The 11,782-nt window shown below is 38.9% G+C and overlaps 5 protein-coding genes across 8 annotated transcripts; 4 read left to right on the top strand and 1 right to left on the bottom strand.

The window, feature by feature from the left end:
• Positions 1 to 284: 284 nt before the first annotated feature.
• On the top strand, positions 285 to 1,825 carry LOC17877515 (oxygen-evolving enhancer protein 3-1, chloroplastic). The gene is made up of 3 exons (XM_006284330.2): positions 285 to 585; positions 1,021 to 1,316; positions 1,583 to 1,825. Exons 1-3 carry the CDS (start codon positions 309 to 311, stop codon positions 1,679 to 1,681), a joined length of 672 nt encoding a protein of 223 aa, XP_006284392.2. The 5' UTR covers positions 285 to 308; the 3' UTR covers positions 1,682 to 1,825.
• A 418-nt stretch (positions 1,826 to 2,243) lies between these two features.
• Positions 2,244 to 5,419, top strand: LOC17878545 (pentatricopeptide repeat-containing protein At4g21300). Of its 3 annotated transcripts, none has more exons than XR_002833084.1 (3): positions 2,244 to 4,948; positions 5,062 to 5,137; positions 5,331 to 5,418. XR_002833084.1 is itself a non-coding variant. In XM_006286092.2 (2 exons), exon 1 carries the CDS (start codon positions 2,376 to 2,378, stop codon positions 4,938 to 4,940), a length of 2,565 nt encoding a protein of 854 aa, XP_006286154.1. In that variant the 5' UTR covers positions 2,244 to 2,375; the 3' UTR covers positions 4,941 to 4,948; positions 5,331 to 5,419. The 3 variants fall into 3 exon arrangements, 1 of the variants encoding a protein (XP_006286154.1); XR_002833086.1 differs by having other exon boundaries at positions 5,059 to 5,137; XM_006286092.2 differs by lacking the exon at positions 5,062 to 5,137 and having other exon boundaries at positions 5,331 to 5,419.
• Positions 4,938 to 5,985, bottom strand: LOC17880795. Its single transcript, XM_006285203.2, has 3 exons — positions 5,598 to 5,985; positions 5,328 to 5,533; positions 4,938 to 5,222 (listed from the first exon to the last, which is right to left on the bottom strand). The coding sequence occupies exons 1-3, from the start codon at positions 5,694 to 5,696 to the stop codon at positions 5,021 to 5,023; spliced, it is 507 nt and encodes a 168-aa protein (XP_006285265.1). The 5' UTR covers positions 5,697 to 5,985; the 3' UTR covers positions 4,938 to 5,020.
• Positions 5,986 to 6,434: 449 nt separating this feature from the next.
• LOC17877727 (protein HEAT-STRESS-ASSOCIATED 32) lies at positions 6,435 to 7,904 on the top strand. Of its 2 annotated transcripts, none has more exons than XM_023779566.1 (5): positions 6,435 to 6,616; positions 6,724 to 6,915; positions 7,007 to 7,214; positions 7,306 to 7,521; positions 7,621 to 7,904. In XM_023779566.1, exons 1-5 carry the CDS (start codon positions 6,491 to 6,493, stop codon positions 7,686 to 7,688), a joined length of 810 nt encoding a protein of 269 aa, XP_023635334.1. In that variant the 5' UTR covers positions 6,435 to 6,490; the 3' UTR covers positions 7,689 to 7,904. The 2 variants fall into 2 exon arrangements, with proteins under 2 accessions (XP_023635334.1, XP_006284258.1); XM_006284196.2 differs by having other exon boundaries at positions 6,436 to 6,616; positions 7,306 to 7,529.
• Positions 7,905 to 8,052: 148 nt separating this feature from the next.
• Positions 8,053 to 11,710, top strand: LOC17879676 (subtilisin-like protease SBT3.1). Its single transcript, XM_006283077.2, has 9 exons — positions 8,053 to 8,743; positions 8,830 to 8,921; positions 9,020 to 9,117; positions 9,218 to 9,379; positions 9,461 to 10,122; positions 10,206 to 10,489; positions 10,574 to 10,688; positions 10,770 to 10,956; positions 11,040 to 11,710. The coding sequence occupies exons 1-9, from the start codon at positions 8,507 to 8,509 to the stop codon at positions 11,612 to 11,614; spliced, it is 2,412 nt and encodes an 803-aa protein (XP_006283139.1). The 5' UTR covers positions 8,053 to 8,506; the 3' UTR covers positions 11,615 to 11,710.
• Positions 11,711 to 11,782: the final 72 nt, after the last annotated feature.

Below are 11,782 nucleotides of genomic sequence, written 5' to 3'. Positions count from 1 at the left end.
ATTTCCTTCTTTCGCTATTTTTAACACAAATTATTTAGCAAAATAAAAGAAAAGTATTATGGGCTTAAGGCCTGTAAACTAAAGTAACCGGCCCAAAATATTCAAATGTCCTTCTTGCCACGTGGCTTTTAGGCCGAACAAAAGAACCAAGATGACACATGGCTTAACATCAGTGGTTAAAACCATATCCAAATTATCTAAAGTGCAGATAAGGCGCTCTGTGTCGGAGACTGAAGCTTACCCAACCATATAAGCGTTATAGCCAATCATCATTGCGTTCAATTTTCGTCTTCAGAAAGATAAAAAAAATGGCTTCAATGGGTGGATTACGTGGTGCGTCACCGGCTGTTCTTGAAGGAAGCAAGATCAACGGCTCGAGCCGTCTGATGAACGTCACCGGAAGAGTGTCGGTGGCTCAAAGGTCTAGACTTGTGGTCAGAGCTCAGCAGAGTGAGGAGACTTCTCGTCGATCTGTGATTGGACTTGTGGCTGCTGGTTTAGTCGGAGGATCGTTTGTTCAGGCTGTCCTTGCTGATGCTAATCCGATCAAAGTTGGCCCTCCTCCACCTCCTTCCGGTGGTCTTCGTAAGTTAACTATTTAATCTTTCAAAACGATTACCTTTCTCATTTTTGTTATGACTTATGAGATTAGGAAACGTAATTTAGGTTAAGCAATCTAGATGAACAACCTTTGCTTAATTTATCTTAAATGATACATTGTTGTAAGCTTACAAGTTAGTAACTTCAAGTTACAATGTGGCTGCTTAATCATTTTTTATATAAGAATTGATAGAGTTCATAATAATCAAGCATGTGTTCTGAGTGGGAATGAAGAAGAATAATGTTTAATCTTGATTTGAGATTGGTTTGGTTTTGGTTTTGGTTTTCTAGTTCTCTTTTTGTTACTTGTAGCTTAGAGTAACTGAAATATAAGCATAGATAATAGATAACACTTAAAGATGGTTAATGGTTATATATATTTTCTATGGTGACAACATTGTGTTTTGTTTTAATGAGCAGCTGGGACAGATAACTCAGACCAAGCAAGAGACTTTTCATTGGCATTGAAAAACAGATTTTATTTACAGCCATTGCCACCAACAGAAGCTGCAGCTAGAGCCAAAGAGTCAGCCAAGGATATCATAAATGTGAAGTCACTGATCGAAAAGAAAGCTTGGCCATATGTTCAGAACGATCTCCGTTCCAAGGCTTCTTATCTTCGTTATGACCTTAACACAATCATCTCCTCCAAACCCAAGGATGAGAAGAAGCCCCTCAAGGATCTCACCACGAAGCTCTTTGATACCATCGACAATGTAAGTTTCTTCATCTAACTTTGATTATATTCATTATATTTGAAAAAATAATAATTTGAAATTCTTATATCTTATAAATTTCTATTGGTTTCTTTGGTTTCTTATATGGGGTTTCCAGACTATTTAGTTGATCATTTGTAAGCATTAGGTTTCCTCATGGTTTCTTGGTTTAGGACAAGTCTATTAATTAAGCTCACTTGTAAAAGTTCTGTAATGTTATTTTATTTGTCTGATCAAAAGTTTGTTTATGGCTGATTCTCCGGCAGCTGGATTATGCGGCGAAGAAAAAGAGTTCTCCTCAGGCTGAGAAGTACTATGCTGAGACAGTCTCTGCTTTGAACGAAGTTCTTGCCAAGCTTGGTTAAGCATTTTAAATTTCTGTATTTTTCTTGTAAATTTTTATCTCATGATTTTTGTCCCTGAGTACTTTAGACTCAAATTCGTGAATCTGAATTTATGTTTCACGCTTTTATTAAAAAAAAGGTGGCAATTTCTTGAGTATGCATTAACGTAGCTTGCATGGTGATTTACCAAACGAAATGATGAAGCTTTACATTGTTTACTACTAAATGAAATCGATTCATGGAATTGGAAGCTCGTTGGTTTATTTGAATGCTTCTACACTATATTTGAAATCGGTTCTCACATCCTCAATAAGTACGACATATGCAGATTGATCAAAAAAAACTTTATTGGAGATCTCCATCTCGTGAACAAGGTCCAAAACCGAATCAAGCTATAATCCGATTAAAAATTGACATGTTTATAAACCGAATCGAAATTACAATAACCGAAACACCAACCGGGTCCGATCATTAAACCAAGCTTGATTCGATGTGACAGCAATTTAACCTGAATTGGGCCTGAGTGATGACTCAAGAGGCCCATAATGTGTGTTTGTGGTTCTTCGTCTGCAATAAACCCCCGTCCCCTTTCTCCGGCTACTTCACCGTCGCCGTCGGCAATTCGTCTGACTCAGTGAGTCCCCGATGACGAATTCGACTAGTCTTTAATTGTTTTCTTCTATCTTCTCTTTGCCTCTGTCTTTAAATAAGGGCTATGAGTATCTCCACAGTCGCCAAGCGCTTGGCGCCAGCAATGGTTCCTTACAAATCCATTTCAGTGAAAAATTCGTCTCAATCTCTCAGAGAATCTCTCCCTCGTCGACTTACATTACTCTTACAAGCTTGCTCTAATCAAAGTCTGCTTCGACAAGGTCAGCAAGTTCACGCCTTTCTAATCGTAAACAGAGTTTCTGGTGATAGCCACATCGATGAGAGGATCTTGGGGATGTATGCAATGTGTGCTAGCTTTTCTGATTGTGGGAAAATGTTTTACAGACATGATTTACGATTTAGTAGCATCAGACCGTGGAATTCGATTATCAGCAGTTTTGTTCGAAATGGTTTATTGAATCAGGCTTTGTCGTTTTACTTCAAGATGTTGTGTTTTGGAGTTAGTCCTGATGTATCTACGTTTCCTTGTCTCGTTAAGGCTTGTGTTGCTTTGAAGAATTTTAAAGGGATTGAGTTTCTTCGCGGTACAGTCTCTTCTCTTGGGATGGATTGTAATGAGTTTGTGGCGAGTTCTTTGATCAAAGCTTATCTTGAGTATGGAAAGATCAGTGTTGCGGGTGAGTTGTTTGATAGAGTTCTTCAGAAAGATTGTGTTATATGGAATGTGATGCTTAATGGCTATGCAAAATGTGGAGCTTTAGATAGTGTTATAAAAGGGTTTAGTGCAATGAGGATGGATCAGATTAGTCCTAATGCTGTTACGTTTGATTGCGTTTTATCGGTGTGTGCCTCTAAGTCGTTGATTGATCTCGGAGTTCAGCTTCATGGTCTAGCTGTTGTTTCTGGATTGGATTTTGAAGGTTCTATCACAAACTCACTTCTATCTTTGTATTCTAAATGTGGTTGTTTTGATGATGCATCTAAGTTGTTTCGGATGATGCCTCGTACTGATACAGTGACATGGAATTGCATGATATCTGGATATGTTCAGAGTGGACTAATGGAAGAAAGCTTAATTTTTTTCTGTGAGATGATATCTTCAGGTGTCTTACCTGATGCTATCACATTCTCTAGTTTGCTTCCATCAGTTTCAAGCTTTGAAAACCTTGAGTATTGTAGGCAAATTCATTGTTATATTATGAGACATAGCATACCGCTGGATATCTTCTTAACAAGTGCTCTTATTGATGCCTACTTTAAGTGTAGAGGTGTTTCGATGGCACAAAAGATTTTCAGTCAGTGTAACTCAGTTGATGTTGTAGTGATCACAGCAATGATCTCTGGGTATTTGCACAATGGTTTGTATCTTGATGCTGCAGGGATGTTTAGGTGGCTAGTTAAGGAAAAAATGAGTCCAAATGAGATAACTTTGGTGTCTATTTTACCGGTAATTAGTGGTTTGGTTGCATTGAAAATCGGGAGGGAACTCCATGGTTTCATAATCAAGAGAGGTTTCAGTAACAGGTGCAATGTTGAATGCGCTGTTATCGACATGTATGCTAAGTGTGGAAGAATGAACCTTGCTTATGAAATGTTTGGGAGACTCTCTAAGAAGGATATTGTTTCGTGGAATTCCATGATCACGCGTTGTTCACAGAGCGATAATCCTAGTGCGGCTATTGATATTTTCCGTCAAATGGGAGTTTCCGGAGTCACTTTTGATTGTGTTAGTATTTCAGCTGCTATTTCTGCTTGTGCAAACTTACCTTCGGAGTGTTATGGGAAAGCTATTCATGGTTACATGATAAAGCATTCAGATGCTTCTGATGTATATAGCGAAAGTACATTGATAGATATGTATGCTAAGTGTGGAAACCTGAAATCTGCCATGAATGTTTTTGAGATGATGAAAGAAAGGAACATTGTTTCGTGGAATAGCATCATTGCTACATATGGGAACCACGGGAAGCTACAAGATTCCCTCCGTTTATTTGGTGAAATGGTTGAAAAAAGCGGAATTTGTCCTGATCAAATCACATTTCTTGAGATAATATCTTCGTGTTGTCACGTTGGAGATGTTGATCAAGGAGTCCACTTCTTCAGATCCATGACTGAAGATTATGGAATTCTACCACAGCAAGAGCATTATGCGTGTGTTGTGGATCTTTTTGGACGAGCTGGTCGATTAAATGAAGCTTATGAAACTATTAAGAGCATGCCATTTTCTCCCGATGCAGGAGTCTGGGGAACTTTACTTGGAGCATGTCGGCTTCACAAGGATGTCGACCTTGCCAAAGTTGCTTCAAGCAGGTTAATGGATTTGGATCCTCAGAATTCTGGTTACTATGTGTTAATTTCGAATGCACATGCTAATGCCGCAGAGTGGGGTGGAGTGACTAAAGTACGGAGCTTAATGAAAGAGAGAGGAGTTCAGAAAATTCCGGGTTATAGTTGGGTAGAAATCAACAAAGTAACTCATTTGTTTGTTTCAGGCGATGTAAATCATCCCAATTCGTCACATATCTATTCTTTGGTAAATTTGCTTCTCGAAGAGCTGAGGCTGGAAGGATATATTCCACAGCCTTATCTTCCTTTGCACCCGGAGTCAACCAAAAAAAAACTCAATTCCGCTATTGAGAAAGGAATGAGAGATCCAGACAAAGTATAGTAAACCAGGTATATATCTTTTAGTCAAATTTAAACATTAGGTTAAATTTAAAGAAAGAAAAAAGGCGGGTAGAAAATTTTTCAAGCATGGATTGCGCTTGTCTGTTCTCGTGTTGAAGCAGTTGCAGAGATGTAATAAGCAACAGCGAAAAGGCCGTGAATGAAGCAGAGGATCCCTCCTATGGATAGAACCCGATGGTGCGATATCCCACAATTTTTTCTCGATCTTGAGTTTGCCATTGTCCCTATGATCAACATCGAGAAAGCAATTGCCAATATGATCCTGTGAAACACAAAAATGGATCTTGAAATGAGTCTTTATGCAAGTACCCTTCTTCACCACAAGAGATTTACACAGTTGTTCTGTTTATGTGGTGTTTTGACTTACCAGGAGAATATCAGAGAAGCCACGGCGAGCTGTTTATTGGCGGAGGACTTTTCAAGGTCTTGTCTTGAGACAACACAGAGACACCCACCGAGCAAGTTAGCCGTTACATGGGCTACCGCCAAAAGGATGCATGCAGCTAAACCATACTTGAAGGCTGTGTAACTCGGGTCTCTACACTCGAAAATCCACATCTTCAAATGCTTCACCTGCACCCAAAAAAATAAGTGAAATTCGCAACTCTGATCAGACTAGTGGGTGTGCCTAATGTACCTTGTTCTGAGCTATTTCGGCTTCAATACCGAGAATTCCAGCTGAAACATCCATGGCTAGGATCAAGATGCAGATAAAGAACCCCACATTCCTTGCCATTGTGTATGAAACAAGTTCTTACCAGCAAACAAAGAAGCAGCGGTGATTATTGCTGAAGTAATAACATGTTCTTGTATTTATAGGCAATTAGAATTGTAAGCTTTAAGATTTGAGAGACTCTCTTGGTTGGATGGAATAAGAATAAAGTTGAACATAAGTCTCCTTTCTTGCATTTTTACTAAAGATCATGTTAAAGAGAATAAAGTTTAGCTGTGATCCTTCATGTAATTATGTAAAGCTCTCTTTTTTCATCAGAGATGTATTCAACTTTTACAACATTTTGAAGGACAAATAATGGCATTAATTAAACGTATTATTCATACGCAAAATCATACTGTATTTCAGTGGAATTGCTTAATTTGTATGTATTCTTTATTCCAACCCTTCCATGTTATATAACCTTTCTAATATTCGTATTCTTGGACAGAGAAGCCAAGCAAAGAAGATGAGAACGTCTGCGGTTTGAAACGCTGTAAAACGAAAGCTTCGATTTTCCCAAATTTGCGTTTTCCATTCTTTGTGGCCCAATATATTTAAAATGGGCCGAAAGGCGAACATAATTATCCATAATCGCGTCCTCGTTGTCATTGTTGACGTGGCAACTTTGAGAAGAGTACTTGGCAAAAAAGCATGAAGACGACGAGGAGAGGCGTTGATGACGTGTCACATTTCTCTAGAAGCAGCTCCATTCTTCGACTTGCTTATTTTGTGTTTCTTTTTAAAAAACTTCGAGAAATGTTTCGAGAGTTCGAATTTTCAGGAAGAAGAAGAAGAAGAAGAGGTGAACAGAGAAAATGGCGGCGTACTACAGATGGAAGAGCTTCGAGGAGAACGAAGATCGTCCGGAGAAGCCACGCCGTTACGGTGTAACGGAGATGCGAGGTCCTCGTTACTCCGTCCTCAGCCAGAACCTTCTACAGGTACCTTACCGTTAATTGTTCCGGTCGTGATTTTTACGATTTGACTTGAGATTAAACACGAATAGCTATTAGGCTCTTATGGTTGGTTAATCGTGTTGTTGTTTTAGGAAATATTTGAATCGATGGGACAATTTGTTGATGGGTTAAAGTTCTCGGGAGGATCCAACAGTTTAATTCCGAAATCATTCATCAAACAAGCTATTGAAATGGCTCATGAACACGGTGTGTATGTTAGCACCGGAGATTGGGCTGAACACATGCTTCGGAGTGGTCCTTCAGCTTTCAAAGACTATGTGGAGGTAAAGGTGTTTTTGGAAGATGACATGTTTGGTATTGGAGAAGAATTAGGTTTTTGTGATTTTTAGTGTTTTTTTTTTTTTTTTGGATTAGGAGTGTAAGCAGTTGGGGTTTGACACTATAGAGCTGAATGCAAATTTACTTGAAGTTCCTGAAGAAACCCTTCTACGATATGTACGTCTGATTAAGAGTGGTGGTCTCAGAGCCAAACCAATATTTGCTGTGAAATTTAACAAGTCTGATATTCCTGGTAGGAATAGAGCATTTGGCTCTTATGTTGTTCCAGAACCTCGATCAAGCGGTAAGAAACTCAGGAGTTCTTCATTGGATGAGCAGTGAGAGACTGAGAGTTAAGATTTAGATGCTTACTGAGTGAATACTTTGTTTCACAGAGTTTGTTGAGGATATAGACCTCTTGATCAGAAAGGCTGAAAGGTGTTTAGAAGCCGGGGCAGACACTATTATGATTGATGCAGATGATGTCTGCAAATACGCAGATTCTCTTCGAGCAGACATAATTGCTAAAGTCATAGGACGTTTGGGAATAGAGAAGACTATGTTCGAAGCATCTGATGCGAAGTTGGCTGAGTGGTTCATCAAACGTTATGGTCCAAACGTATTTTCTGATACTTCTCTCCATTATTTTTACATTCTGTTTCAATAGTTAGCCTCACAAGATTTGTGTCTATTCTTCTTGGTTTTTTCAGGTGAATCTCTATGTGGATCATTCTCAGATTATGGATCTAGAGTGCCTCCGTGGTCGTCATCTGGGTAAAGATCACCAGTCTGTTCTCGGTTCCTCCTACTTCTTGTTTTAAAGCAGTAGCTTTTTCATTGCGTCTAAAACTGTGTGAATTCTTATGTATTATGTCGTATGGGTTTAATGTTTTGTGCTTCTTTAGTGGTGTAAGAAAGCAAATGTTAATGAGAATAATGTGATCACTGATCATTCGATGATCTCACAATATATTGGTCGATCTTCCTAGGCTAAGTCTCTCATAATGTATACAACCTAGTGAAGTAAAACACAAGGCTTTTCTGTTCTTGTTTGTCTTAAGCAATAAAATAATTCAGTATCCTTTATGTTTAAGCTGTGAATCCAAGACATCAATTTTGTTCCCATGCCTTTTACTATTTTGGCTGAAACTTCTCTGTAAAATCTTTTGATATATATAGAATCATAAAGTTCTACCAGCCATAACCAGTGACCTAATTTAACTAGGTGCCATTCTTATCTATCAACATTTAGGTTTTAATTTCACCATGAAAGAATTTTTGTGTTCTGATGTTCTCCCTCTGCCAACCCAACACATTTCAATGTATATTTTTTGTATCTATTGTTAACTGTAGTTATCATAAGTATATTCTAAATATAGCTTGTGCCTAACTGTCATATGCCAATAACACCCATTTTCATTTTGCTTGTTAGTAGTTACAACGTTTATTTACTGAAAGATACAATTAGTATGTGTGTTAATTGGTTGTTCTGTCAATTTATGGAGCCGAAGTTTGTTTAACAGATTAGTTTAAAACAATGGGGATCTATCAATAAACACAAGGGAAATCTTGGAGAACTAACACTTTTGTTGAAAAATGAAAAGATTTCTGAAAATGGATAGTTCTTTTAGATTGTGTTTTGCTGCTATAGCTTTTGGGTTTGTGTTTATAACAAATGGAAAGCTTAGCTCTGGAACAACACCCCGCGAGGCGGATCCTCCTCAGGCATCATATTTGGCCTTCTCTCCAGAGGCTGCTCCTCCTGCTATGTCTGATATGGACGATGAGTTTGTACCTTATAAGCCTGTGCCTCCATTTGTCCCTGAGTTCCCGGTATGTAGTCCAATTGTTTTAAATATGTGAGGAACTTTTTGTTGTTGTAATTTCTCATGTATGCATTGGTTTTCTGATAATAATAGGTTTTTATATTCTATTTGGGGGAAAGGAAACACGATGATCCTATGTTGGTGACTCAGTCACATCTTCAAATCCTGAAATCGGTTCTTGGAAGGTAAAAGACTGGTTGCATTGAAGATTTTTCGGTGTATAACTTACCTTCTGAGGTAGTTCAAACTGAACTAATTTTCTTGTTTGAATCTTGTATTACAGCGAAGAAGCAGCCAAGAAGTCAATGGTCTACAGTTATCACCATGGATTTTCTGGGTTTGCAGCCAAGCTCAAACCAGCCGAGGCAGAAAAATTGAAAAGTATTGTTCTTTATTATATATATCTCGCTTGTTCGTGAGTTCTTAATGTTCCAAACCTCAGAATTTGTTTTTACTAAATCATTTTATTTATTTCTACTAGGTCATCCTGAAGTTATTATCCTTCTGGAGAACCGAAAACTTGTGATGCAAACGACACGGACATGGGATTACTTAGGCCAATTTTCAACTCCAACTTCTTCTAAAGGTCTTCTATTTGAGACCAACATGGGCAATGGTGCCATTATTGGCGTTATCGACTCTGGTATTACATCAATCTCTCTATCAATTTGTTTTGATCTCAACTTTTCTAAAGAGAACGTAACAAATCGCATTATATGAGCAGGGATATGGTCAGAATCAGGCGCCTTTGACGACGATGTATATGGGCCAATACCAAAGCGTTGGAAAGGAAAATGCGTATCTGCAGACCAGTTCAGTCCTGCAGATTGCAACAGAAAGCTTATTGGAGCTAAATACTACATTGATGGTCTTAATGCGGATCTCAAAACAAGCATCAACAGTACTACAGAATATCTATCTCCTAGAGATCGTAATGGCCACGGGACTCAAGTATCATCAACGGTAGCTGGTTCCTTCGTTTCTAATATGACTTTGCCTGGTCTCCCATCTGGGTCAATCATGAGAGGTGGCGCTCCAAAAGCGCATATAGCTATGTATAAAGCATGTTGGGATGTGGAAGGAGGGATGTGCTCAGTTGCGGATGTTTGGAAAGCTTTTGACGAAGCCATTCACGATGGTGTTGATGTTTTGTCAGTTTCTATTGGTGGCTCAGCACTGAAATCTCTTGATGTTGAAATCGACATTGCTATTCCAGCACTACACGCCGTGAATAAAGGTATTCCTGTTGTTTCTCCAGCTGGTAATGGAGGATCCCGCTTTTCATCGGTTGTTAACGTTTCTCCATGGATTTTAACTGTGGCTGCGACTACCCTCGACCGGTCTTTCCCCACATTGATTACACTCGAGAACAATAAAACATTTCTGGTACAACTTTTAACTTCTGAATCTCTAACATTGCAAAACTTGTGATTGATAGTAAAGTTTCCTTTTCATGACCTGTATTTCAGGGTCAGAGCCTGTACACAGGACCAGAAATTGGCTTCACTGAAGTGATTAGTACAAATGATCATAGTAATCTTGATCAAATTACAAAGGGTAAAGTTGTAATGCACTTCTCGATGGGTCCCGTGACTCCATTGACGCCGGATGTTGTTCAGAAAAATGGTGGTATCGGTCTAATTGATGTGAGAAATCCAAGTGATAATAGAGTTGAATGTCCTGTAAACTTTCCCTGTATCTACATGGATTTGGAAGTTGGATCCGAGTTATATTTCAACATCCAAACTACGAGGTTATCTATCTTCAGAAACATTGCTCAGTCAAATTAATATCTCATCTTCTTCATATGAGAAACTAAATTGTTGTTTTCTTGCAGCTCACTGAAAATTAAGATAAGCCCACACAAGACAATAATTGGCGAAAGTGTAGCAACTAAAGTTGCTAAGTCATCAGCGAGAGGGCCTAGTTCATTTTCACCTGCCATTCTTAAGGTTTTGTTTCCTTCATCTCTTATTCCGGATCACTAAATCTACTGTTTTACTCGTCGACTTAAATATTTCTGTGTAATGCAGCCGGATATAGCAGCCCCGGGTGTGACCTTACTAACACCTAGAATACCAACAAATGAAGACACCAGTGAATTCGTTTACTCAGGAACATCGATGGCAACCCCGGTTATTGCAGGAATCGTAGCACTCCTCAAGATTTCGCATCCTAATTGGTCTCCTGCTGCAATCAAATCAGCTCTTGCCACAACAGGTTTTGTTTATGTCTCTTCAAAACTCTTTTCTCATTAAGAACTCTGCATTTAATCAGGAATATCTTATCCTATTTGTGCTTAGCCATGAAAACGGATCCATATGGCGAGCGTCTGACTGTAGATGGAGGTAACCATAAGGTAGCCGATGCATTCGATTACGGAGGAGGTCTTGTGAATGTGGAGAAAGCCACAGATCCTGGTCTTGTATACGACATGGACATCAACGATTACATACATTACTTATGTTCCCAAGCTCTCTACACAGACAAGAAGGTTTCTGCTCTAACCGGAAACGTCACTAAAAAGTGCCCGAGCTCATGTTCATCTATTCTTGACCTCAACGTACCATCCATTACAATCCCAGACCTCAGCGAAAACATCACAGTGACCAGAACCTTGACCAACGTTGGACCTGTCGATTCGGTTTATAGGCCCGTGATCGAGGCCCCATCCGGATTCAGTGTGGTGGTTTCGCCGGAGAAGTTAGTGTTTAACAAAGGAACCAAGAAGAACGCGTTTACAGTGAGTGTGTCTCCGGGCTCACACAGAGTGAACACTGCGTTTTACTTCGGGAGTTTGACTTGGAGTGATGGAGTTCACAATGTCACAATCCCAGTCTCTCTAAGGACTCGTTTCATCCCAAATTTTTTCCTGTAAATTGTTTTAATAAATTACCCGATAGTTGAAAAAAGTTTAATGTCTTCAACACTATATTGAAAGTTAATAATATTTTTTCTCAAATTTTTATCTTTCTACTCATTCTGTTAATTATTAACTCTATATTGTGAGAGTCAACTAGTTCTAATAATTGTTGAAAGAAAAAGA

This window comes from Capsella rubella, unplaced genomic scaffold, assembly GCF_000375325.1.
Source record: "Capsella rubella cultivar Monte Gargano unplaced genomic scaffold, Caprub1_0 scaffold_7, whole genome shotgun sequence".
NCBI lineage: Eukaryota > Viridiplantae > Streptophyta > Magnoliopsida > Brassicales > Brassicaceae > Capsella > Capsella rubella.
This window is presented reverse-complemented; position numbering and strand designations above follow the sequence as displayed.